This window comes from Entelurus aequoreus, linkage group LG24 (assembly GCF_033978785.1).
Source record: "Entelurus aequoreus isolate RoL-2023_Sb linkage group LG24, RoL_Eaeq_v1.1, whole genome shotgun sequence".
Taxonomy (NCBI): Eukaryota; Metazoa; Chordata; class Actinopteri; order Syngnathiformes; family Syngnathidae; genus Entelurus; species Entelurus aequoreus.
In genome coordinates, this window is record NC_084754.1 from 27759116 (window position 1) to 27786925 (window position 27810).

General features: G+C 39.7%; 1 protein-coding gene across 2 annotated transcripts in view; it reads left to right on the plus strand.

Moving 5' to 3' along the window:
• The window catches only part of spon1b (spondin 1b), a 158547-nt gene extending 131281 nt beyond the window's left edge, over positions 1 to 27266 (plus strand). The window contains exons 12-16 of one of the 2 annotated variants that reach the window (XM_062036085.1): positions 11990 to 12160; positions 18047 to 18214; positions 18298 to 18456; positions 24829 to 25080; positions 25147 to 27266. In XM_062036085.1, the coding sequence (XP_061892069.1) occupies positions 11990 to 12160; positions 18047 to 18214; positions 18298 to 18456; positions 24829 to 25080; positions 25147 to 25310 (914 nt within the window). In that variant the 3' untranslated portion in view covers positions 25311 to 27266. Of the gene's footprint in view, positions 1 to 11989; positions 12161 to 18046; positions 18215 to 18297; positions 18457 to 24828 lie in introns of both variants that reach the window. The other variant, XM_062036084.1, reaches the window with a different exon arrangement.
• The last annotated feature ends 544 nt before the right edge of the window (positions 27267 to 27810 follow it).

A 27810-nucleotide genomic window follows, 5' to 3' on the forward strand; every position in this document is an offset into this window, starting at 1 on the left:
ACGTCCTGCACTGCACTCTAGTCCTTCACTCTCACATTCCTCATCCACGAATCTTTCATCCTCGCTCAAATTAATGGGGTAATCGTCGCCTTCTCGGTCCGAATCTCTCTCGCTGCTGGTGTAAACAATGGGGAAATGTGAGGAGCCTTTCAACCTGTGACGTCACGCTACTTCCGGTACAGGCAAGGCTTTTTTTATCAGCCACCAAAAGTTGCGAACTTTATCGTCGATGTTCTCTACTAAATCCTTTCAGCAAAAATATGGCAATATCGCAAAATGATCAAGTATGACACATAGAATGGATCTGCTATGCCCGTTTAAATTTAAAAAATTCATGTCAGTAGGCCTTTAAACTTCATTTGTTCTTTTTTTTTTAAAATTCCCCCTAACGTTATTAGAAACCTTTTTTGTGTCTTCCTTAATTTGATCGAAACCCTACTTGTGTAAAGTTTAGAAAATATCCCCTCATCTCTGTATAGACAGAATTAAGTACTACAGTGTTCCCTCGCCACTTTGCGGTTTACTTACTGCAGTCAAGAGTGAATCGAAGATTTTAAAGTACCATTGAATACATTGAGATTTGAGTTTTCAAGTTAAAATTATGTAGTTTTAGAGTGTATGAAGTGTTTAAGAGCATTGGAAGTGTGTGGTGGGCTTATAAAAATGTTAAACGCATATAATATTTACAAAATTATTAAAATTAATAGCGTCCCTATTTTGTGGAAATTCATTTACCACGTGCACGGTGTGTCTTGTACGTAACACCCGCGATAATCAAGGGAACACAGTACATGAAAATAGTTGAAATGTCACTATCCCACAAGACAGTTTGGACTGTGTTTGGTATTTTCCTGTGATCAGTATCACTTCCTGTCCTGGTACTCTTGTTTTGTCAATATTTCCTGTTTGTTAAGCCCTTACTTCATACAGTATTCCTTGTCCTGCCACCATACCTGTTTGTCATTGTTAATTAGTTCCATATATTTCCACCTTGTCCCCCCCCTTTAGTGCTGGTTCATTCTCTATTGCAACTGTATGCCAAAGTGCTCTGTTGCCTTCTAGTTACCCTCTAGACCTTTTGTTATTTTTCTTCTGCCTGGCTCCTAATTAAAGTACCTTCTGCCTGCATGACGCTTGCCTTTTCTGCATCCTGGGATTACACCAACAGCTGACACACAGCATTGTCACAATTAAATAACTTACTAAAACTTTATCCTCTGTACTTTTAGCTTTCAACTAAATAATGATCTACGGTAGTTAATTTTAGCACATCATTATCAAAAGAAACATCATTTTCTTCTGTTTTGCCCCTTTCAGAGGTGCCTAATGTCATTTTTTTAGTCTATCCACAATTTCTAAATTGATGTAGAGACTAAAGCTTAGTTATTTATCTTGGACAAGTGGAAAGTCTGTGACTCTTGGTAATTTATTTTGGCTTATCGCAATGAAACAAAGTCGCTGTCTATTATTTATTACAACATGACATAACTGTTTTATCAAGAAGATTAATTGGGTCCACCGTTGTTTTGAAGGATTTTAAAATATTTTTAAAAACAGCGATATCGTCAAGGAGCTGACTGGATTAACTCACGAGTGGATGGTTCTTGAAGAGAATGGCACATTATGTATTTGTCTGTAATTAGGAATTTTGGTGGTCCCTTGTCTACCTCAGATGGTCACTTTTTTTCTAACAAGCACAACCATAGCATTGGCATTGTTATATAGAAAAAAGAGACACTGTCCACTTGGGTAATTTACATACAAGGACATCTAAGGCAGTGGTCCCCAACCACCGGGCCGCGGACCGGTACCGATTGGTACCGGGCCACGCAATAATTATTATTATTTTATTTTTTTTTAAATTAAATCACCATAAAAAACACTATATATACATTATATATCAAACTAGATCAATACAGTTTGCAGGGATACAGTCCGTAAGCACACATGATTGTATTTCTTTATGAAAAAAAATTATAATAATAATAATTCAAAAACACCCCCCCCCCCCCCCCTTTTGTATTTTTTGCTGCAAAGATTATGTTTACAGACCATTTTCTAGCCGCTTTCTGATGGTCTTTTCAGAATGCGCTGCGGTGGTCTTATCTATGTGCCTCAACTTTGACAGCGTCTCGTTCCAATCATCTTTGTTGTAGTTTTGGTGCTTCCATAGCGAGTCTACTGACGGATACTGTATAAGTTAGAACTGGACGCTACTTTGTGTTAGAAACGGCAACAGCGGAGGATGAATGCAAGAGGATAGAGAAAATCATCATCATCATCGGGCGTCACCCTGGGGGCCGGGCGCACTCGATTACACACCGCCACTCTTCGCGGCCCACCATGGCAAAGAGGAGGTCCTCCTTCTTGAGCACCGCATCCCTTGATAGTACATCTGGCAAGGTGATGATTCTGTAGTGGACAAGGCCGCTGGGTGTCCACAGCAGTAGTAATAATAATAATAATAATGGATTAGATTTTATATCGCGCTATTCGATTATTAGATATTAGAGAAGTGGGAACCCATCATTCATTCACACCTGGTGGTGGTAAGCTACATTTGTAGCCACAGCTGCCCTGGGGTAGACTGACGGAAGTGAGGCTGCCAGTTTGCGCCTACGGTCCCTCCGACCACCACCTACTGTATCATTCATTCATCATTAATTCACCAGTGTGAGCGGCACCGGGAGCAAGGGTGAAGTGTCCTGCCCAAGGACACAACGGCAGTGATTTGGATGTCAAGAGGCGGGGAGCGAACCTGCAACCCTCAGGTTTCTGACACGGCCGCTCTACCCACTACGCCATACCACCCCGTAGTGGCTGAATGATTCCAGCAGTGGCCTGATAACAGTGTCCAGCCAACGAGAGCCTTCATTTAGTAACCTTCTGACAGAGTGACAATATCTCTGTATATTATACGCCTTCAGGTAGCATGTTGAACCAGAGGTTCTTTTGGACACGTCTGAGCAGGTTGGTATAAGCTCCGTCCAAGCGCTTCTGTTGTGTGGTGGGAGTCCAGAATAGGCTCTATCATCATTCTGAAGATGTAAAGTTTCCTCTCATTACCGATGGTCGAGTGCCATATCTTATGCAGCTTATTGCAGGCTGTCCATGCCGAGGCTTTGTGGAACTTCATATCCTTTGCAGCGTTCATTATATAAGACCCGAGATACTTCAAATCGGTTGCTTGGTTTATACTGTTGCCAGAAGATGACAAAAGGCAGCAATTTGGAACTGTGGAGATTCAGTCTAGCTTTCATTGCTATGGGGTCCTATTAGGCACGTAGCCTTTTCTAGTAAGTGGAGAAGGGACTCAGAATTTGTGACAACTTCGGAGACCAGAGCGATGGCATTGGCAAAATCGAGGTCTGTAAGGTGTTTAGCAGGTTGCCTTCTGCTGCGTCTTGGGTGGAGCTGTAGGCCTTTTTTGTTAATTGTGGCTAGCGAAAGGCGCAGAACACACTCCAATACAATGATATACAAAATTGGAGCTAGCGTGTCCCCTTGTAAAACTCCCGCCATCAGCTGTGATAGCTGTAGCCTGAGTGTTGGCATAGAGCGCTTTAATTGTGGCAATGATAGGTTGTGGAATGCCGTACAGGGGAAGGATGTTGAACATGCCTTTCCGTTTGATAGTCAAATTATTTTCGAACGTCCACAAAGCAGATCGTGAAGTCCTTGTCGAGCCTTTTCATTTCTTCAATAATGCGGCATCGGGGCAAAATATGTCAGATGGTAGATTGGCCCTTCAAAAACTATCCTTATTCTTGCCGATTCAGCAGGAGCTTGTTTGAGATTTTGGTTGTGAACGTACCTCAGTAATTTAAGACCAATGCCAGGTTACCTTTTTTGAGAATAGGCACCTTTTTCCATCAAAAGTTCAGGAACTTTTGGTTCCTGGAACCTCTAGTTCCTGGAACTAGAGATTCTGGTAGAAGTGTGTGGTTTGTGTTTTCCACCGCATTTCACAGTTCAGGGTAGTTTATACAAATCAAGCTGATGACGTATGGACGTATTGGTTTAGTATATTTCTACACTGATACCATGTAAATACCATTATAAGATAGAGCCACGCTTAGCCACAGCGGCTCGGAGCTCTCAAACGGCAGGACTGGACTCATTCCCCGCAGAAAATACTCGCTCTGCCAAATGCAAAAAAGAGAGAAAACACCGGAGGCGATGCGAGAGGAGGCAGAAGCGAGGCAGACGAGTGGTTCCACACAAACCTGCACTATCGAGCCTTCTCTTTGCAAACGCCTGCTCTCTTGTCAACAAAGTGGAAGAGATTAAACTATGGATTTTCAACGGCCATTCAAATAGCTGGCTGCACAAAAACATTCATTCATTGGGCAGACCGCACAGCGGCACCGGTAATGCGGTCCGATAAACAACATCTGGTGTGCCGACGCTACTGTAACATAGACACACTGCTGCCCACATTTGGAATTTTTTAACATTTCAATGCAAACCCTTTCACCTGCCAAGAAAATTATTTGCAGTTATCATCACAACAGTATATGTTCACCCTCGCGCTAATGCTAAAATAGCCGTGCGCAGACTACACGATGACATCACCAGACAACAAAATAAACACCCTGAGGGCATCTTTATTGTAGCAGAGGACATTAACCACTCTAACCTAAAATCTGTCCTACCCAGATTTCACAATAACGTGGACATCACAACACGGAACAATAAGACACTCGGCCAGGTTTACACAAACATTCATGGTGCATACAAAGCTCAACCATCCCCCCATCTTGGACAATCTGACTACCTTTCCCTGTTCCTGACACCAGCTTATAAACCCCTCATGATCAGATCAAAACCCACTGTAAAGACAGTGCAGGTCTGGAGTAAGGTTGCCTCTTTGACTGTTTTGAAGACATCACGTGTGAACTCTTGGAAGAACAAGACATTGAGCTCCACACCTCATCAGTACTGTCTTACATTAACTGATTTATAACTAACCCTAACCTGGGTTATAACCCTAACCCCTAACTTACATTATATACGTACATTGACAATGTAACCACAAAAAAAAACAAAAAACAGGTCAACATATTCCCTAACCAAAAACCCTGGTTCTACAATAATGTGAGAATTCTGCTCAAAGCCAGGGATGCAGCATTCAGATCCAGGGACAGGGAATCATACAGAAGAGTCAGATCAGACTCAAACAGGGGCATCAAAACGCTAAATTAAAATACAGCAGATTGAGGCCATCTTTAAAGACCACAACCCGCTCCATATGGAAAGGCATCAGGAACATCACCAACTACAAACAGAGTAACAACCCCCCCACCTCCATCGACATCTGCCTCCCTGACCAGCTCAACTCATTCTTTGCCCGCTTTGGCGACACCCCCAACAAAGAAACCCCCACTTTCACCCCTCAACCCCCCACCCTCACAGAGAACGAGCAGCCACTTATCCTGCAGACCCACCAAGTGAAGCGGGCACTGCTCAGCATTGACTGCAGCAAAGCAGCAGGGTCAGATGGAGTTCCTGGACACGCACTGAAGGCCTGCAGTCTTCACTTCCATCTTCAACAAATCACTACAACAAGCCATAGTCCTCACCTGCCTGAAAACTGCAACAATCATCCCGAATGATTACCGACCAATTGCTCTGACTACGGTCATCATAAAATGCATGGAGAAACTGGTACTGTTCCACATCAAATCCCGTATTCCTGTTGGTTTTGATCAACACCAGTTTGCTTACGAAGCCAACAGATCTACGGATGACACATCTCACTCACACTGCACACTGCCCTCACCCACCTGGAAGAACCCAACACCTACGTCAGGATGTTGTTTGTTGACTTCAGCTCCGCATTCAACTGCATCTAGCCCAGCAAACTAGTCAGCAAACTGCACACACTGCAGCTAGGAACCCCTCTCTGCCTGTGGATCCAGAACCTACTCTCCAACAGACCCCAGCAAGTCAGGCTGGGAGACAGCACCTCCTCCACCATCATCTTCAACACCAGCTTACCCCATGACTATGTCCTCAGCCCAATCCTCTACTTCCAGTACACCCACGACTGCACACCCACCCACAGCTCCAACGCCCTCATCAGACGACACCACCGTTGTAGGACTTATCTCCAAAGACAAAGAGGTGGCCTACACAAAAGAAGTCCAAACATTCTCTGGGTGGTGTAAAAACATCAACCTGCATCAGATCACAAAGAAAACCAAGGGAATAATAATAATACACTACAAGAAAAAACAAAAAACACCCCACAACAGTACACATAAACCAGGAAGAGGTGAAACGTGCCTCCGGCTTTAAGATCCTGGGAGTGCAACTCAAAGAACCTGAGTTGGAGCCTGAACACTGCACAAATCATCAAAAAAGCACAGCATCGCCTATTTTTCCTGAGGAGATCTGCTACAGAACTTTTACTGCTGCACAATTAAGAGCACCCTGACGTACGGATGTACTGTCTGGTATTCCAACTGCACCGCAGTAGAAGAGAAGGATCTTCAGCGGATCATCATAAAGGCTCAGTGGATTGTTGGTTCCCACCTACCATCCCTCAGAGACACACACTCGAGCCGCCTTCACAAGTGGGCCTTAAACATTAAAAAGGACACCTTGACACTCCATCTTCACCACCCTCCCCTCAGGCAGACTCAGAACAATCTGCACACGGACAAATAGACTAAAAAACAGATTATTTCCTAGAGCTGTGGTTAAACTCCTCAACCCATACGACGTCCCCCCCTCACACACACACCGGCTCCCACTTCCTCCCATGTGAAAAACATATGTGCAATAATGACCCACTGCTGACCGTTACTATGTGCACTGCTCTGTTAACTTAGTTAAACCACCAGCACTGCTTATTTATTAAATGCACTTTAGCTGTTTACCTATTTAGTCTAAACTTACTCACTATAACTACATACCTACTGCAATTCAAATGCCCAGTTATCCACTGTTATTCAACTGTGTATGTATTCACTGCAAAGTAACTGTTAATCTATTCCCTGCCACTTAACTGTTTATATATGCACTGCTATATAATTGTTTATTCATCCTTCACTGCTAGAACATGGTCATACATAATATTCATTGTCATATAACTATTATTATTGCTAACTTGCCTGAACCAAAATGCTGCTGTACAGGAGGATTGCTCAACTCAGTTTCAATTAGGGATGTCCGATAATGGCTTTTTTGCCGATATCCGATATTCCGTTATTGTCCAACTCTTAATTACCGATACCGATATCAACCAATACCGATATATACAGTCGTGGAATTAACACATTATTATGCCTAATTTGGTCAACCAGATTTGGTGAAGATAAGGTCCTTTTTAAAAAAAAAAATTAAATTAAATAAGATAAATAAATTAAAAACATTTTCTTGAATAAAAAAGAAAGTAAAACAATATAAAAACAGTTAGGGATGTCCGCTAATGGCTTTTTTGCCGATATCCGATATTCCGATATTGTCCAACTCTTAATTACCGATACCGATATCAACCGATACGATGTATATACAGTCGTGGAATTAACACATTATTATGCCTAATTTGGACAACCAGATATGATGAAGATAAGGTTCTTTTAAAAAAAAAAAAAATAAATAAAATAAGATAAATAAATTAAAAACATTTTCTTGAATAAAAAAAGAAAGTAAAACAATATAAAAACAGTTACATAGAAACTACTAATTAATGAAAATGAGTAAAATTAACTGTTAAAGGTTAGTACTATTAGTGGACCAGCAGCACGCACAATCATGTGTGCTTACGGACTGTATCCCTTGCAGACTGTATTGATATATATTTATATATAATGTAGGAACCAGAATATTAATAACAGAAAGAAACAACCCTTTTGTGTGAATGAGTGTAAATGGGGGAGGGAGGTTTTTTGGGTTGGTGCACTGATTGTAAGTGTATCTTGTGTTTTTTATGTTGATTTAATTAAAAAAAACAAAAAAAAAAACGATACCGATAATAAATTAAAAAAATACCGATAATTTCCAATATTGCATTTTAAAGCATCTATCGTCCGATAATATCGGCAGGCCGATATTATTGGAAATCTCTAGTTTTGATGTTTTGAAAATACAATGACAATAAATCACCTATCCTATCCTATCCTAAACAGACAATGTTAGGTCACAATTCTTTCACTAAAATGTAAGTAAATGAAATACAAAGCAATAATACACAAAATGATATATTCTTGAAAAATAATGTTCATAATGTCAGGCTTTTGTCTGCAATGTCCAACAGTCAGAAAGTCCTCCTCTTGGGAGATGATGAATTCATGAGGGTCAGGTGATTCCCTTTGGTTCATTTCAGCTGTAAATACCAATATAAAATGGATACATGTCAGTGTTTATCTCACACAGACAACACAAACACGTCACTTTAGCTTGTTACCATTTTGTTCACTCGGGTTGAGGCTAATAGCTGCACAAATAGAGTGGCACTTACTACTCTACGACATGTATATTTGATGTTATTTACCTTCGTTCCACTCGTGTATTGCCTCCTTTATTTCACATTTGTCCAACGAAGTCTCAGAGTCGTAAGCAGCTCAGGTCGTTGCTGCGAGACCAGGTTTATACTACTCTGTAAATACGTTTAAAACAGTCTGTCCACTTCTCGTAGCTTTGCGTATCGAAATGAAGTTTGTCAAAAAATAATAAACAACATTAAACTGCATATATTTCAAAGACTATGGCTGAGTAAAAACAATCCAAGATAGTTTCGCTGATAAGATGCCCCAGAAAAGTTCCTGCATGTCGAAAAAAATGTTGTTCTTCTTTCTCTCTCCGTTGTCATGTTTGTTGTAATAGAAATACACAATAAATAAGAAATAAAGAAGTTTTGCGTATATTCCAAAACTGGTCATGTGCTTGAAAGGGAAGTTTTAGGAACTACCCCAACTTTGTTCAACCAATCAGCGTTCCACAGCACAGCCCACCCCCAAAAGTCACACCTTGCAGGCAGGAACTCCGAAAGGTTCTTGAAGAACTAAATCTACCTGGGTAGTTTTTGGTGGAAACACAGGGGCAACTTTATTTACAATTAAATGGGAAAGTTCCGGTAAAAGTTCCTGCGGTGTAAAAAGGTTTAATACCAAACTTGGCCCAGGCAGATGGTGGGGAAAAAACAGAAAAGGTCTGATTTCAGAACTTGAGCAGTAGGTTGTGAACAGGGGGCTCCATCCAGATGAGATTCAGGATGTTATCTCCAACAAAGCAGTGCTTTGCTGCAAGTTCTGCCACGTCTTCAACAAACTGTAAGGTTTTGTAAAGGAAAGCGGCCCAACGGGATGCGCTGCCGTCGAGCTAAGGCCCGTCCGTCGGTCAGGGAGCCCACCGTCATCCTCATCATCATCGCTCGACTGCAACAGGAAGCTGATAAGCCAATAAAACGAGTCTGTGAACATTGCTCCAAAGTACAGATTTTCTGCTGATTTATATACAAAAGTAAACATTGACGTGTGCAAAGGCAGTAATATATGATAAAACAAGGCGGCAGCTAAAGAAGGACTTCCCCGTTATCCCCTCTTTTCACAAAGGAAAAACTCACCAGGTGAACAGCTGGTGAACAGCAAAAATACTACGGTGCTGACGTAAGGTGACTCGTGTCCCATATGTGACCATAGGAGGAACAAATATACTACAGTACCAGGACTATAGTGGCCATAAACAGTTAGCTTCTACAGTTGGGGTGCCCATTGTAGCCCGTGACTTGTTTGTCATTGGTCCTGCAAAAATTGAGAACAAAGCCAGAAACACAATGAGAAAAAAACTAAATGTTGACATCAGCCAATAATAACCAAAAAACAAATAAACAAAAAAAAAAAACATATGTATATGTATATATAGTATATCAACATAAAAATAGTTAACGCAGGGGTAGATCTAGCCTTGGTTTTTGTCAGGTTCAAACACTGATGACATCTATTAATCAGACAAGAAGCAAGGAAACATGCAGAGAGAGTTGAATTTAGCTCGAGGAGACACGTGTTTCGGGCTGTACTCTAGTTACAGATCCAAACTATGTTCTAAAAGTCAAGCCCGCTCACCTCTATTTATTTGGAAGGGCCCTATTACATCACTGAAGCTGTCGCTGAGGGAAGGGGGTAATCTCGACCACTCCAGTTGAACACAATATATGATTATAGAATAAATAAAAATTAGTTGACGCAGGTCATATCGCCTTGTCTCTGCTCTGTCTGCGTCACGGCGGTGTTCGGCCTTGGCAGCCAGCAGGCCAAGTCTGGACACAACACTGATAAATTCGGCTGGCAATCTTTTGGACTGCCAGCTTTGCACAGATACAAAAATACCACTTCAGCACAATTGACAATAATTTATAGCAATGGCCCTTAAGCATAAAGTTAGTGTGATAAAATATACATAATTATTCTAACAGTTTTAGGCTGAGACCAGGGTTCTTGGGCTCAAAAAGGTTGGTGACCACTGCCCTAGGGAGTTGGATTGTCCACAGTTTGTTGTCTGACGTCATAAATTTGGTGTTCTTAACCGTGAGCTGAAACTCCTCGGCATAGTCAACTAGCTTTTCTCCGATGCGGTTTGTCCCTTTGGGGTTGAAGGTGAATTGTGCATCTTCAGGGCCTATTTGCGCGTTGAAGTCTCCTGCGACAATCAGAAGATTGTGGGCTAGAATGTTCTCTGTGGTAACTTTTAGGTCTTCATATAATTGGTCCACAAATGATTCATCAGCAACATAAGTCGGGCTGTAACAAGCTATGATGGTGCTTTGTGGGTTTCCATGGAAATGGGCAACAAGGGCTCGCAGGGAAATCTTGACCACAGATTTTAATTGCTCAGCAGCACCTGTCGTAGAGCCTTGGGAGTGTCTCTTATGTGTGACTGCCTTCTACTGGTCACACTTATCATTACACCATGTAACAAAACCAGAATAAGAACAACCAGAATTAGTACATATATAAGGCGCACCGGGTTATAAGGTGCACTGTTGATTTTTGAGAAAATTAAAGGATTTTAAGTTTGCCTTATAGTTGGAAAAATACTGTAACTTGTGCAAAAAGATCATCTCAGGCACCATTTTTGTTGCACAAGGTTCCTATGGCAAAACTTACTCATTTGAGTAAGAGGATTAAAAGTAACAGGAGTCCTTGAAATAGTTAGCAAATGCATCAAATAAAATAACATATCATCTGTGCAAACAGCATGTTGACTATAAGCACATTACAGTGATTCAACAAAAAACATATTTAAAAAATAAACAACAACAAACAAACAATTTAAGTAGCAGGACTGTGCTGATATTCCTACCACCAATAGTCATTTTAGTCATCAACTTGCCAAGGGACATGTAACCATTGCTGTATGTATACTTTTGACCCAGCAGATTTGGTCACATTTTCAGTAGACCCATAATAAATTAATAAAAGAACCAAACTTCATGTGACCAGCAAGTATGTGCTCCAATCACTCTATCACAAAAAAATAAGAGTTGTAGAAAGTTTTGGAAACTCAAGAAAGCCATTTCTAAAGGATATAAATGATTATATTTCATGGTAAAGTTAAGTTTTATGAAGTTGGGACCGTCAACAAATGCACAATTGTGTTTTTCTCTTTGAAATATGCAATCAGATAAATGTGCAGGACTCTTTGCTAAATAGTACTTTTTTTTTATTGTATTGTGTACTTGAACATTTTATTTCCTAAGGACGCAAATGTCGATTTTTATAATTTTGTCAACTTCTCTGCTGAAACAGAAATAGCCCTTTGAGCTGTTTTTTTTTATTTTAAACAAACAATACTTTACAGGTCACATACATCATATGCCGCTATGACATGCACCGATGGCACACAAGTGAGCAGCAAAACTTCTGTCTGTAGGGCAAGTTCAGACTGAGCGATTGTAAAACCTCTCGACTCGCTGGATTTCTAAAAACCCATCGAGTGAAATGAAAGTAAAAATATGATGTCACACTACTTTTCTGATGTACAGAGCCATCGACATGCATGATGTCAGAGTGGATAAGCTGGTCCGCCTGCAGTGTGTCCTGTGGGATGGGACTGAGGTCCAGGGAGCGTTATGTCAAACAGTACCCTGAGGATGGCTCGCTCTGTCAGCTCAACACAGAAGAGATCGAGAAGTGTGTCGTCAACGAAGAATGCTGTGAGTCGAATGTCTTATTATTACGTATATTGTGTTTTCTGTTTATTATAGGCAAGACCCCTTAGCTATGCCTGAATCTCAGACATTTGGACAATGCTATGCAGTTTGAGAAAGTATTATGTTAATTCCAACATAAATATGTCACACATTAAAAGCATGATCTATAGTTGGAAGAGTCTAGTAATGAAGAACTTGACTGACCTATGTAGCACCGTGATCCTACTATGATTGAACACCTCGTTAGTTAGGTCATCCCGCCCAAATGTTGAGTTACAGAATGGACAGAAACTAGAAGGCCAGATTGGAGATTGCCTGATGAGTTAATGTGTCCCAGGATTAACATGACGAAAGATTGTACTAACGTGAAAGATTACTTCAAAAAGGATGAACACTCAGGAAGGCACAATTACATTTTGGGATTCCTGGTTATACGCATGTTCACATTCCAGGAGAGTGCGTTCTTGCCAGAACACCGGCTAGAATTTGCCAGCTAGCTGCAATAAATGTGTCGTCTAATGTCCACCCACAGTGTGCAGCAGTTTTTAAGATTAAAGATTAAAGATTAAAGTACCAATGATTGTCACACACACACTAGATGTGGTGAAATTTGTCCTCTGCATTTGACCCATCCCCTTGGGGTCAAATGCAGAGGACAAATTTCACCACATCTAGATGTGGTGAAATTTGTTAGCCACTTCAGTTTGCTAAATAAATGTGCGTATCATTAAAATACCACAAATGTTATATGCCATCTGATTTGAAACCAGCAAATTGTAAATTTATAGGGAACCTATGATTAAAAAAAAAATTCTGACTTATGCATGTTGTTACAAAGTTGGGTACTAATGTTAAACAATGTCAAAGTATCAAATCATTAAGTTCATGCATTTAGGCGTGAGCTTACATACAGTTTAGGGTGCCTCTTTTCGCGGGGTTTTGCAGTGGCGAAAAGATTACATCTTCCTTTTGTTTTGTTCTACTACCTTTTGTTTTATTCCACTACTTCCTCTTGTTTTGTCCCACTACTTCCTTTTGTTTTGTCCCACTACTTCCTCTTGTTTTGTTCCACCACTTCCTCTTGTTGTCCCACTACTTCCTTTTGTTTTGTCTCACTACTTCCTTTTGTTTTGTTACACTACTTCCTCTTGTTTTGTCCCGCTACTTACTCTTTTTTTGTCCCACTACTTCCTTTTGTTTTGTCTCACTACTTCCTTTTGTTTTTTTCCGCTACTTCCTCTTGTTTTGTCCTGCTACTTCCTTTTGTTTTGTTACACTACTTCCTTTTATTTTGTCCTACTACTTCCTTTTGTTTTGTTCCACTACTTCCTTTTGTTTTGTCCTACTACTTCCTTTTGTTTTGTTCCACTACTTCCTTTTGTTTTGTCCCACTACTTCCTTTTGTTTTGTTCCACTACTTCCTTTTGTTTTGTCCCACTACTTCCTTTTGTTTTGTCCCACTACTTCCTTTTGTTTTGTCCTACTACTTTCTTTTGTTTTGTTCCACTACTTCATTTTGTTTTGTCCCACTACTTCCTTTTGTTTTGTCCCACTACTTCCTCTTGTTTTGTTCCACTACTTCCTCTTGTTTTGTTCCACTACTTCCTCTTGTTTTGTCCCACTACTTCCTTTTGTTTTGTCTCACTACTTCCTTTTGTTTTGTTACACTACGTCCTCTTGTTTTGTCCCGCTACTTCCTCTTTTTTGTCCCACTACTTCCTTTTGTTTTGTCTCATTACTTCCTCTTGTTTTGTCCCGCTACTTCCTTTTGTTTTGTTACACTACTTCCTTTTGTTTTGTTCCCCTACTTTCTTTTGTTTTGTCCCACTACTTCCTTTTGTTTTGTCCCACTACTTCCTCTTGTTTTGTTCCACCACTTCCTCTTGTTTGTCCCACTACTTCCTTTTTGTTTTGTCACACTACTTCCTTTTGTTTTGTCCCACTACTTCCTTTTTTTTTGTTGCACTACTTCCTTTCGTTTTGTCACACTACTTCTTTTCGTTTTTTCACACTACTTCCTTTTGTTTTGTTCCAGTACTTCCTTTCGTTTTGTCACACTACTTCTTTTCGTTTTGTCACACTACTTCCTTTTGTTTTGTTCCACTACTTCCTTTTGTTTTGTCCTACTACTTCCTTTTGTTTTGTTCCACTACTTCCTTTTGTTTTGTCCCACTACTTCCTTTTGTTTTGTTCCACTACTTCCTTTTGTTTTGTCCCACTACTTCCTTTTGTTTTGTCCCACTACTTCCTTTTGTTTTGTCCTACTACTTTCTTTTGTTTTGTTCCACTACTTCATTTTGTTTTGTCCCACTACTTCCTTTTGTTTTGTCCCACTACTTCCTCTTGTTTTGTTCCACTACTTCCTCTTGTTTTGTTCCACTACTTCCTCTTGTTTTGTCCCACTACTTCCTTTTGTTTTGTCTCACTACTTCCTTTTGTTTTGTTACACTACGTCCTCTTGTTTTGTCCCGCTACTTCCTCTTTTTTGTCCCACTACTTCCTTTTGTTTTGTCTCATTACTTCCTCTTGTTTTGTCCCGCTACTTCCTTTTGTTTTGTTACACTACTTCCTTTTGTTTTGTTCCCCTACTTTCTTTTGTTTTGTCCCACTACTTCCTTTTGTTTTGTCCCACTACTTCCTTTTGTTTTGTCCCACTACTTCCTTTTTGTTTTGTCACACTACTTCCTTTTTGTTTTGTCACACTACTTCCTTTTGTTTTGTCCCACTACTTCCTTTTTTTTTGTTGCACTACTTCCTTTCGTTTTGTCACACTACTTCTTTTCGTTTTGTCACACTACTTCCTTTTGTTTTGTTCCAGTACTTCCTTTTGTTTTGTCACACTACTTCCTTTTGTTTTGTCTCACCACTTGGGGACGGTGTGGTGCGGTTGGGAGAGTGGCCGTTCCAGCAACCTGAGGGTTCCTGGTTCGATCCCCACCTTCTATCAACCTCGTCACGTCTGTTGTGTCCTTGAGCAAGACACTTCACCCTTGCTCCTGATGGGTAGTGGTTAGGGCCTTGCATTGAAGCTCCGGCCATCAGTGTGTGAATGTGTGAATGTGTGAATGTGCAAATAGTGTCAAAGTGCTTTGAATACCTTGAAGGTAAAAAAGCGCTACACAAATATAACCCATTTACCATTTATAATATTGTTGACTTCAGTTACTTGCTAAAAACATTTTTAGTTCAATAATTTATAATAACAATGTCAGTGTATCGGATTGTAACTCGGAATGGGATCTGAGGCCAAAAAATCATCTCTAGTTCGTAGGCCAAAAATGCTGATTAGTACATCCGTACCACAAACTACTACTACTTTTTACTAAACTCTTGTAGAAAGCCTGAAAACCTTCTTCTTTGATTGTGTAATGGTGAGTTTTTCCAATCATTTTCTCCATAAGTGTACGCTTGAATTAGTCATTGCATTAAAGAGGCAGAAGTTTAAAGGCCTACTGAAAGCCACTACTACCAACCACGCAGTCTGATAGTTTATACATCAATGATGAAATCTTATCATTGCAACACATACCAATACGGCCGGGTTAACTTATAAAGTGCAATTTTAAATTTCCCGCCACACTTCCGGTTGAAAAACTCCTTTGGATATGATTTATGCGCGTGACGTCAGAAAATCTACAGAAGTGGTTGGACCCCATCGGACCCGATAGAAAAACCTCTTGTTTTCTTCGACAAAATTCCACAGTATTCTGGACATCTGTGTTGGTGAATCTTTTGCAATTTGTTTAATGAACAATGGAGGCTGCAAAGAAGAACGTTGTAGGTAGGATCGATCGGTGTCTTAGCTGCTAAGTACAATACTTACAGCAACACAACAAGGACTACTTACTTGGAAGACGCCTAGCCGATGCTTGCCGCCAAACCCACGGATGAAGTCCTTCGTCGCGCCGTTGATCGCTGGAATGCAGGTGAGCACGGCTGTTGATGGGAAGATGAGGGCTGGCTGGCGTAGGTGGAGCGCTAATGTTTTATCATAGTTCTGTAAGGTCCGGTTGCTAAGTTGCTAAATTAGCCTTAGCGTCGTTAGCAACAGCATTGTTAAGCCTTACCAGGCTGAGAATTTTTAACCGTGTAGTTACATGTACATGGTTTAATAGTATTGTTGGTCTTCCGACTATCCTTCCAGTCAGGGGTTTATTTATTTTGTTTCTATCTTCATTTGAGAACGATGCTATCACGTTAGCTCAGTAGCTAAGTGTGTCACCGATGTATTGTCTTAGAGATAAAAGTCACTTTAAATGTCCATTTCGCGTGCTCGACTCTCATTTTCAAGAGGATATAGTATCCGAGGTGGTTTAAAATACAAATCCGTGATACACAATAGAAAAAGGAGAAGAGTACATAGTTCTGTGAGGTCCGGTTGCTAAGTTGCTATATTAGCCTTAGCGTCGTTAGCAACAGCATAGTTAAGCCTTACCAGGCTGAGAATTTTTAACCGTGTAGTTACATGTACATGGTTTTATAGTATTGTTGGTCTTCTGTCTATCCTTCCAGTCAGGGGTTTATTTATTTTGTTTCTATCTTCATTTGAGAACGATGCTATCATGTTAGCTCAGTAGCTAAGTGTGTCACCGATGTATTGTCTTGGAGATAAAAGTCACTTTAAATGTCCATTTCGTGTGCTCGACTCTCATTTTCAAGAGGATATAGTATCCGAGGTGGTTTAAAATACAAATCCGTGATACACAATAGAAAAAGGAGAAGAGTACATAGTTCTGTGAGGTCCGGTTGCTAAGTTGCTAAATTAGCCTTAGCGTCGTTAGCAACAGCATAGTTAAGCCTTACCAGGCTGAGAATTTTTAACCGTGTAGTTACATGTACATGGTTTAATAGTATTGTTGGTCTTCTGTCTATCCTTCCAGTCAGGGGTTTATTTATTTTGTTTCTATCTTCATTTGAGAACGATGCTATCACGTTAGCTCAGTAGCTAAGTGTGTCACCGATGTATTGTCTTAGAGATAAAAGTCACTTTAAATGTCCATTTCGCGTGCTCGACTCTCATTTTCAAGAGGATATAGTATCCGAGGTGGTTTAAAATACAAATCCGTGATACACAATAGAAAAAGGAGAAGAGTACATAGTTCTGTGAGGTCCGGTTGCTAAGTTGCTAAATTAGCCTTAGCGTCGTTAGCAACAGCATAGTTAAGCCTTACCAGGCTGAGAATTTTTAACCATGTACATGGTTTTATAGTATTGTTGGTCTTCCGTCTATCCTTCCAGTCAGGGGTTTATTAATTTTGTTTCTATCTTCATTTGAGAACGATGCTATCACGTTAGCTCAGTAGCTAAGTGTGTCACCGATGTATTGTCTTAGAGATAAAAGTCACTTTAAATGTCCATCTCGCGTGCTCGACTCTCATTTTCAAGAGGATATAGTATCCGAGGTGGTTTAAAATACAAATCCGTGATTCACAATAGAAAAAGGAGAGAGTGTGGAATCCAATGAGCCAGCTTGTACCTAAGTTACGGTCAGAGCGAAAAAAGATACGTCCATCACTGCCTCTCAAGTCCTTCATCCTCGTTCAAATTAATGGGGTAATCGTCACTTTCTCGGTCCGAATCTCTCTCGCTCCATTGTAAACAACGGGGAATTGTGAGGAATACTAGCTCCTGTGAGGTCACGCTACTTCCGGTACAGGCAAGGCTTTTTTTTATCAGCGAGCAAAAGTTGTGAACTTTATCGTCGATTTTCTCTACTAAATCCTTTCAGCAAAAATATGGCAATATCGCAAAATGATCAAGTATGACACATCGAATGGATCTGCTATTCCCGTTTAAATTAAAAAAAATAATTTCAGTAGGCCTTTAATAACACCCGGAGCCTGTGTTGTTGAGATTGTTCAAATTGGTGTTTTTTTTCCCATCCCACAGCAGTCAGCAGCTGTGTGGTGACTGAATGGGGTGAGTGGGATGCCTGCAGCGTCTCCTGTGGGATGGGCATGACAAGACGTGAGCGCATGGTTAAAATGCCTCCTATAGATGGATCAATGTGCAAAACGGAAGTGGCTGAAGTGGACAAATGCATGATGCCAGAATGCCGTGAGTTAAAACGCATGTACTGTCTTCGCAGTGATGCTGACTTTGTAGATTCCTTGATTCCACTGATGTATGTGTGTTTACAGATACCATCCCGTGCATGTTGTCGCCATGGTCAGACTGGAGTGAATGTAGCGTCACGTGTGGACGCGGCCTAAGGACCCGCCAGAGGATGCTCAAGTCGGATCCTGCGCAGTGCAATGAAGAGTTGGAGCAGACCGAGAAGTGCATGCTGCCCGAGTGTCGTAAGTGACTTGCTATTATAGTTTTTTACAAGTGTATTCATCGTCATTCAGATTTTATTTGGCAAATGAATGACGGCCCGAATCCTTTTGGGGCAAACAGTAACCATTCATGGCACAACAATTCAACCGGTTTGTCTCATAAATTGTGGTGATTGATTGCTTCATTAAGAGATGTTTCCTTTGAAAGGCGCGGCCTCTTGCCAAGTGATGTATGACATCAGCGAGGGCGTGCTCAGAGCAGCATTAGCAGTCTGGAGGACTGACAGGACCTCTTTTTGAATCTGTTCACTACTAGATTGTGCCACCGCTTGTTAGTAAAGCGGTCGAATGTACTTTGGTGACTCTGTCTCTCCTTGTCTACAAATGGGATGTTGTAGTATTACATTAATTTACCTTTTTGTTCATTTTTCCCCTGTAGTAGTAACTTGTGCTGTGAAACGAATACAAAAATGTGATTCAATAATTATGATTTGTAATTAATATACCTATTTAATAAAATGTTTAATCGCACCTAAAAATGCTAAGAAAATCCCTTAACTTTAGGTCAGGGGTCACCAACCTTTTTGAAACCAAGAGCTACTTCTTGGGTATTGATTAATGCGAAGGGCTACCAGTTTGATACACACTTAAATAAATTGCCAGAAATAGCCAATTTGCTCAATTTACCTTTAACTCTATGTTATTATTAATAATGAATGATATTTACACTTAATTGAACGGTTTAAAAGAGGAGAAAACACGAAAAAAAATGACAATCAAATTTTGAAACATAGTTTATCTTCAATTTCGACTCTTTAAAATTCAAAATTCAACCGAAAAAAAGAACAGAAAAACTAGCTAATTCGAATCTGTTTGAAAAAAATTAAAAGATAATTTATGGAACATCATTAGTCATTTTTCCTGATTAAGATTCATTTTAGAATTTTGATGACATGTTTTAAATAGGTTAAAATCCAATCTGCACTTTGTTAGAATGTATAACAAATTGGACCAAGCTATATTTCTAACAAAGACAAATCATTATTTCTTCTAGATTTTCCAGAACAAAAATGTTAAAAGAAATTCAAAAGACTTTGAAATAAGATTTAAATTTGATTGTACAGATTTTCTAGATTTGCCAGAATACTTTTTTTGAATTTTAATCATAAAAAGTTTGAAGAAATATTTCACAAATATTCTTCGTCGAAAAAACAGAAGCTAAAATGAAGAATTAAATTTAAAAAATTTAATTATTCTTTACAATAAAATAAAAAAAATACTTGAACATTGATTTAAATTGTCAGGAAAGAAGTGGAAGGAATTTAAAAGGTAAAAAAGTATATGTGTTTAAAAATCCTAAAATCATTTTTAAGGTTGTATTTTTTCTCTAAAATTGTCTTTCTGAAAGTTATAAGAAGCAAAGTAAAAAAATGTATGCATTTATTTAAACAAGTGAAGACCAAGTCTTTAAAATATTTTCTTGGATTTTCAAATTCTATTTGAGTTTTGTCTCTCTTAGAATTAAAAATGTCGAGCAAAGCGAGACCAGCTTGCTAGTAAATAAATACAATTTAAAAAATAGAGGCAGCTCACTGGTAAGTGCTGCTATTTGAGCTATTTTTAGAACAGGCCAGCGGGCGACTCATCTGGTCCTTACGGGCTACCTGGTGCCCGCGGGCACCGCGTTGGTGACCCCTGCTTTAGGTATTTTCTTTTAAATGCACATCGGTGGTCCCCAATCTTTTTTGCACCACGGACCGGTTTAATGTAGGCATTTTCAGGGACCGGCTTTCCCTGTTGTGCCAGATAAATACAGCAAAAATAAGTGCATGAAAAATACAACTCACTATAACGCTAAATTAGTGGGAGCCCTCGGCTTGTTTCTTTGCAATGAGATGCAGATGGAAATCAGTCTTTGGCTACAATCTGTCACATTTATATTTTATATGTTCATTAATGTGCATTTTATCATGTCACAAAGTTATAACAAATGGCAACTTCCTGTGAGGAGTTTTATTGTACATCTATAAACAAGCTCATTGGTGTTTCTAGTGGGACAGACGAAAGTTAAGTCGGAGAAAATGCAGTCGTTTATAAATTATTTAATGTTTCTCTGCGGCCTGGTAGCAAATGCAACACGGACCGGTACCAGTCCCCGGACTATTTGTTGCATTTAGAGATGTCCGATAATATCGGACTGCCGGTATTATCAGCCGATAAATGCTTTAAAATGTGATATCGGAAATTATCTGTATCGGTTTCAAAAAGTAAAATTCATGACTTTTTAAAACGCCGCTGTACGGGGTGGTACCCTGACGTAGGGGGAAGTAGAGAGCGCCAATAAACCTTAAAGGCACCGCCTTTGCGTGCCGGCCCAATCACATAATATCTGCGGCTTTTCACACACACAAGTGAATGCAAGTCATACTTGGTCAACAGCCATACAGTTCACACTGAGGGTAGCCGTATAAACAACTTTAACACTGTTACAAATATGCGCCACACTGTGAACCCACACCAAACAAAAATGACAAACACGTTTCGGGAGAACAGCCGCACCGTAACACAACATAAACACAACAGAACAAATACCCAGAACCCCTTGCAGCACTAACTCTTCCGGGACGCTACAATATCCCCCCCCCTACCCACAACCCCCCCACACACACACACACACACACCTCAACCCCGCCCCCCCCCCCCCCCCCCCCCCCCCCAACCCCTTCACCTCGAACCTCCTCATGCTCTCTCAGGGAGAGCATGTCCCAAATTCCAAGCTGCTGTTTTGAGGCATGTTAAAAAAAAAAAGCACTTTGTGACTTCAATAATAAATATGGCAGTGCCATGTTCGCATTTTTTTCCATAACTTGAGTTGATTTATTTTGGAAAACCTTGTTACATTGTTTAATGCATCCAGCGGGGCATCACAACAAAATTAGACATAATAATGTGTTAATTCCATGACTGTATATATCGGTATCGGTTGATATCGGAATCGGTAATTAAGAGTTGGACAATATCGGATATCGGCAAAAAAGCCATTATCGGACATCTCTAGTTGCATTACATTATTGTATAGATATATAACCAAAAAAGTTAAATATAACCAAAATGTATTGTTTTTAACAGAATTGAACAGATGAAGTCTATTGTATTTACTAAATTAAACATCAGGTCCATATAAAGTTCTGAAGAAAACAATAATACTTTAATGAAAATGAAGTATTCAATATTAAACTTTCTTTGCTTTTCTTCTGCTTCAGATGATATGAAATAAAGAAAAACAGAGCCAACAGTGCTAGCACGTTAACAATAGTTGTTTAAGAGAACAGATCCAACAAAAACATGTTAATTCAACATTTGTAAAACGAAAACATTGGTTTTGATTGGTTTTCCGGACTGTCAATCACAGCTGTCTCGTTTACATGCATTATCTCATGTTTTAAACCTTATTTAAAGACAGTGCCGATCTATTTTTTTTTTTGGTACAATCAGACCCCATGTAGTGTGATTACGTATCGATGTCTAATGGTCTGAGGTAAGCGAAATCCTTGTTGTGATTGTGCCCGTTGAAGGTAGTTTGTAGGACGGAGCAGCTGTAGCGACCGAACGACAGCCCTTGGTCTTCACAGATGCTAAGTGGCCTACATGCAGTGGCTGTCCATTTTGCAAAGGCATTGTTTAACTCATCTCTGGTAATTTTGTTGAAAACATCGAAGCTGGTAAACTCGTCCTATGCGATGTAGCTTCAAGATGGTATTTTAAATGTGACGTGCGCAATGATGAAGTCGGTGGCTGCAATACCACAAATTATCTTAGTCATATCTAAAGTTCTGTCGGAATGTGTTTTGAAGTCTAGCACACCGCACTGACTATCATCACACTAACTTGTGACCTGATCACAGGCCGCCCCTCACTAAAAAAGACGGCCAATATTTTGATACCGTAAAAAAGCGAAATAAACAAAATCGTAAAAAAGAGAAGTGATCAAAAAAACTTTGAAACTTACAAAAACTAAAATGTACATGAATATTGGCATCAACAACATCCTCCAAAAATATTGTATTTTTTCAATGTTTGTATTTATTTGTTGCCAAAACTTGTTTCCGTGCCAATACAACGTTTTCTACAATGTTATCTTTTTTTTTCCGATGTCTATGAATGTTCTCATTCATCCATGTCATTGTAATCTCAGGGCATTCAAATCTTTCACAACTGGACTGTTTGGTTTGTCTTAGAAGACGTTTCGCCGCCCATTTGAGTAGACTTCAGCAGTTCATGCTCATAGACTTAGATTGGTCAGATCTACCAATCTAGGTCGAGACTAGATCTGACCAATTTAGGTCGAGACTAGATCTGACCAATCTAAGTTTAGAAGCACAAACTGATGAAGTCCAGTTGGATGAGCGGCGAATTGTCTTCCAAGACAAACCAAACAGTCCAGTTACGATTGATTGAATACCCCGAGATTTTTTCCGATACCAAATCTTACTGGCAGTCTTCTGGCTCCATAACGATGCAGAGAATGCAGGCAATGTGCAAGCAGAAGGTCCCTTTTTAAGGTACCAAGCAGAGTATCAAAAAACAAAGAGCACTGGCGTAGGACGAGCGGTCAACCGCAGCTGAAAATGCAAGAGGTAGAAAAAAACGGGGCAAAGGAAGGCAAAACCACAAGAAGGCACAACCCGATCATTGGAACATTTGCACGAGCATTGCAAGAAAGGCGAAACAGAAACCCTCCTGATTGGCGATCAGGTGACAGGTGAGTCTCCTAATTGACAACCAGGACCAGGTGAGGAGAACAGGCTTCAGAAGCTGTAGTAAAGTCATAGAGGACCAGGTGAGGAGAACAGGCTTCAGAAGCTGTAGTAAAGTCATAGAGGACCAGGTGAGGAGAACAGGCTTCAGAAGCTGTAGTAAAGTCATAGAGGACCAGGTGAGGAGAACAGGCTTCAGAAGCTGTAGTAAAGTCATAGAGGACCAGGTGAGGAGAACAGGCTTCAGAAGCTGTAGTAAAGTCATAGAGGACCAGGTGAGGAGAACAGGCTTCAGAAGCTGTAGTAAAGTCATAGAAAGACAGACCAAAAACAGGAAGAGGAACCAAAATAAGAGTGCTGAACAGGAAGAAATACTATACATAGGAAAAATAACACCAAAGTCCAAAACAGTCATGATGGATGATGACATTAGATCAGGGGTGTCAAAGTCAATTATCAATGATATTTGATTTGATTTTTGATTTTTTTTTTTTTTTCTGTCTTGCCTCCGCTCCCTCCTTCCCTGCTTGCTCTCTTCGTTTTTGTCTTGCTATGCTATGTGAGGTTTTTTCCCTTGGACTCAGTCTGGACCCCCTCCCGAGGGTCCAGCCTTAGACTGATATTTTTTACTCTTCCCCCCTTTCCCAATATCACCTTTTTCCCACCTTTTTTAAGGAGCGCGGTAAGTGGCTGATCCGTTGGCGGTCCCGTCTTGTCTCCCAGTAACGTATGTCTGCTCTTAGTGGGACTGTGCCCAAAATGAAATGTCAGTTCTTATGTGTCTTATACATGTTAAAGAATGGACAATAATAAAGCATCTTGAATCTTCTTGAATCTTGATTAGTATTAGAACCGGCCCGCAGGCCACAGCCGCCTGCTGCTGTTTTGCACGCACCAATACTCCATCAGTGTTGGCGCTAGGAATTTTCAAGTCATAAAAATGGGGTCCCTCAGTAAATTTTTGGGGTCACACTTTTTTGTAAGCGTTTTGAAAACCAATAATAAATGTATGCACTATCCGGTTATATCTCACATTCTATATTGTGTTTTGGAAAAAGGTTGTCATAATCGTTACTTAATTCATTAAAAAAAAAATACAAAAAAACCCCAATTTTTTTGCATATGTAAATGTATTCAGTTATAAACATTAATTCTCTTTCTTCTTTCCTTCACGGATCTAAACTTTACCGCTGCCGGTATTTTTTTTCGATATTTTTAATTGTAATATTTTCAGAATGTGTTTGTTCGATTTTTGGCCAAAGTAAGACAAAGAAAACAATCTGAAGTTGTCTTTATTTTTTAGTTTTATAGCCATGATTTTAATAGTCCGGCCCGCGTGTGCACAAAATGTTCCTCCATGCGGCTCCTGAGCTAAAATGAGTTTGGCACCCCTGCATTACATCATCGGCCAAGCCTTGTTGTTACCGTAGCTACATGATCTTTGTGCCGCATGGCGCTAGTGTTGTTGATCTCAGTCAAGCACAAGATGAGGGCGAATCAACTCAGGCATACACAGACATAACATTGGGGATTCAAAAAGATAACACGTTAAATATGACAAATTACCTGATAATTTGACTCCCTTCAATAGAACTGCACTGCAAATGTTAATCTGGAATTTTTGCATTTCTTTCAGCCATCGACTGCATGGTCTCAGAGTGGTCCGAGTGGTCCGAATGCAACAAGTCCTGCGGTAAAGGCCACACCATCCGAACCCGCATGATAAAACTGGAGCCACAGTTCGGAGGCGGCGCTTGTCCCGAGACCATCCAGAGGAAGAAGTGCAAGATCAGGAAGTGTCGATCCAAACCCAAGGATGAGAGGAGTGAAGGCAAGAGGAGAAGAAGAGGCAAACAGGGAAGAGACGCAGTCTTGGAAGAACAGTCAGGTAAGTGTGGAGACCGTAAGAAGTCTTTCCTGTGCTACATGTTAAGTGAGGTGACTGCTCCTAAAGGTTGTGGGATGCAGCCATGGACCGGCTGGTCAGACTGCACCAAAGCATGCGGAGGAGGCATCCAGGAGCGTTTCATGTTGAAGAAGAAAAGAGCTAAAGGCACAGTGTCGGCCAACTGCAAGGACCGGAAGGAAATACGTGCATGTAATGTTAATCCCTGCTAGAGGGCACTGTTAAGTTACACAGGCGGTCAAGTAGGACGTACCAATGGGTGTATTTCATACAAAGGATAAGAAAAATGTTGTTTTCGTGAGCGATGTATGCTTGGTTAATATGACTTAGTGAGGCGAGTCAAAGGACCGAAGAGAGACAAAATAGTTGAGGTGTGTTCAATATTCGCTGGCAGAGCTGTTATTTCTTGTTACTTTAGAGTACTACATAATGAGTAATAGCACTGTAGCTTTCGTCTATTTTGGTCACTTAAATATTGTAGCCCCCATGAATGGATAAGCTTGAGTACGCAATATGCACTTGAAAACTACGTAGATATCAAAAAGTAGCAATGGCGGTAACAATTATAAATGAAAAATCATAGTTTTGCAGTTTTCTAATAATGATCCACTCCTTTTGTATGTAGCAGAGACAGAAAGGAGACATTTATACTTTTTGTCTCATGTTTGCCACCTGCAGTAGCCAATTGAAATGACATACTCTACTAAATCACCATGTACAGTGTTGGATATTCTAACCTCTTATAAGGACATATATTTGCTAAGTTTATTTAAACAGAGACCGACAAAACATAAATCCAGAAAAAAAAAACATGAAATAAAGGTTATGTGTAACTTGTATGTGATGTAGTGGAGTAAGTATTCGATTCCCAAGCATAGAAGTGACGAGAGTACTCACGACGCAGAGAGGCCAGATGTTTCTTGCAGTTGTTCACCGGGGTTATCAAATCTCAGGAGGGTTTTAGTCCATGACAGATGTTGTTTAAACCAGGGGTGTCAAACGTACGGCCCGAGTGCCGGATCAGGCCCACGAACAGGTTTTATCCGGCCCGCGGGATGAGTTTGCTAAGTATAAAAATTAACCTGAAATGTTTGAATGAAAGAAACAGCTGTTCTAAATGTGTCCACTAGGTGTCGCAATAGCAATTATTTGTATCTTTGTAGATGATGCTACATATGTACAAAATAAACCACATGATGTTAGTACATCAGTTGAGGAAAATGATCAAACTACATAAATAACATACTGTAAATTTATTTTGATATAATTTTTTTATCTTGATAAATTGATGATTAACACCATTGTGTTGACTAATGAAGATTATCACATCATTTATTCAGAAAATATAAATAACGACCAATAAAATATGTATACTATTAACCGCAGCAGGTAATTGTAAAAAAAAACAACAACAACATTATGATTTGTACAATTTCAGAATGTGCTTATTCTATTTTTAAACAAAGAAAACAATCTGAAGTTGTCTTTATTTTTAAATTATCGTGCCGTGATTTTACCACTTCGGAGTAGATTTTTCTCCATGTGGCCCTCGATCTAAAATGAGTTTGACACCCCTGGTCTAAACCCTGAAAGGTTCAGTTGATAAGTGATCAATGTCCAGAGACTTTTTAATTAGCTTATTCTTGTGTCACTTTGTCTTGGCCGTAAGTTTTGGTTCATCTTTACAACGAGTCTTTAGTGTGAGATTTTATGGAACGCGCCCCTCAATGCGGTTTCCACTTGCATGTTTGATGTGGCGATGTTGTTCTTGGTATCACACTCAGCCATTTTCCGAATCTTAAACGCCGATTGCACGCTGTGCGTCGGGCCCCGCAATCTGTGGGTATCTGTGGGAATGTCAATTAATGAAAAAAGAGGCGTTTCATATGACATTTTACTGCAAACATTTTCCTACCCTGTTCCTGCTCAGTCACCTTTAAAACAATAATGGCAAATTTCTCAGAATATTCTCATTGTGCCCTATTAGTTCTGGGCTTTTATAAAAAGGTACTGGGATTAAATTCCAGACCGAAATGTCAGGAAGATATGCACATTTGTGATTTAAATCTATGAAATGTATTTTGACCCCAAAAAATCCCTTGAATTTGTTTTAGTACAAATAATGCATCAAATTAAATTCAAGTTTTTTTTTGTTTTTTTTTTATTAATCAGTCCAACAAAATAATACACAATAATACCATAATAATACAATTCCAATACCAAACCCAGCAACAGTCAGAATTGCAATCAACAGAACAATTGACACAAAACAATCCAAAAGTAGTCAAACAAAAATGAATAATATCAACAACAGTGTCAATATTAATAATAATTCCAACATAGCAGTGATTAGAAATCCCTCATTTACATTATCATCGCAGCCAAAAAAAAAAAAGAACAATAGTGTCACAGTGGCTTACACTTGCATCACATCTCATAAGCTTGACAACACATTGACCAATATTTTCCACAAATATAAAATAAGTCATATTTTAGGTTCATTTAATAGTTAAAACAACAGTCTAAACTCAATTAATTCAAGTTTAATTAAAAAAGTGTAAACATTGTTTTACATCATTTAAAGAGTGTGAAAGTGTTTGTTATAGAGGGGCCTCAAAATAATGAATGTCTGCTGCCTGGTTGGGGATCAGATACTTGTTTAGTCTCTCTCTGTTACATAGAACATACAAATCATGGCCTAGTCAAATCAGT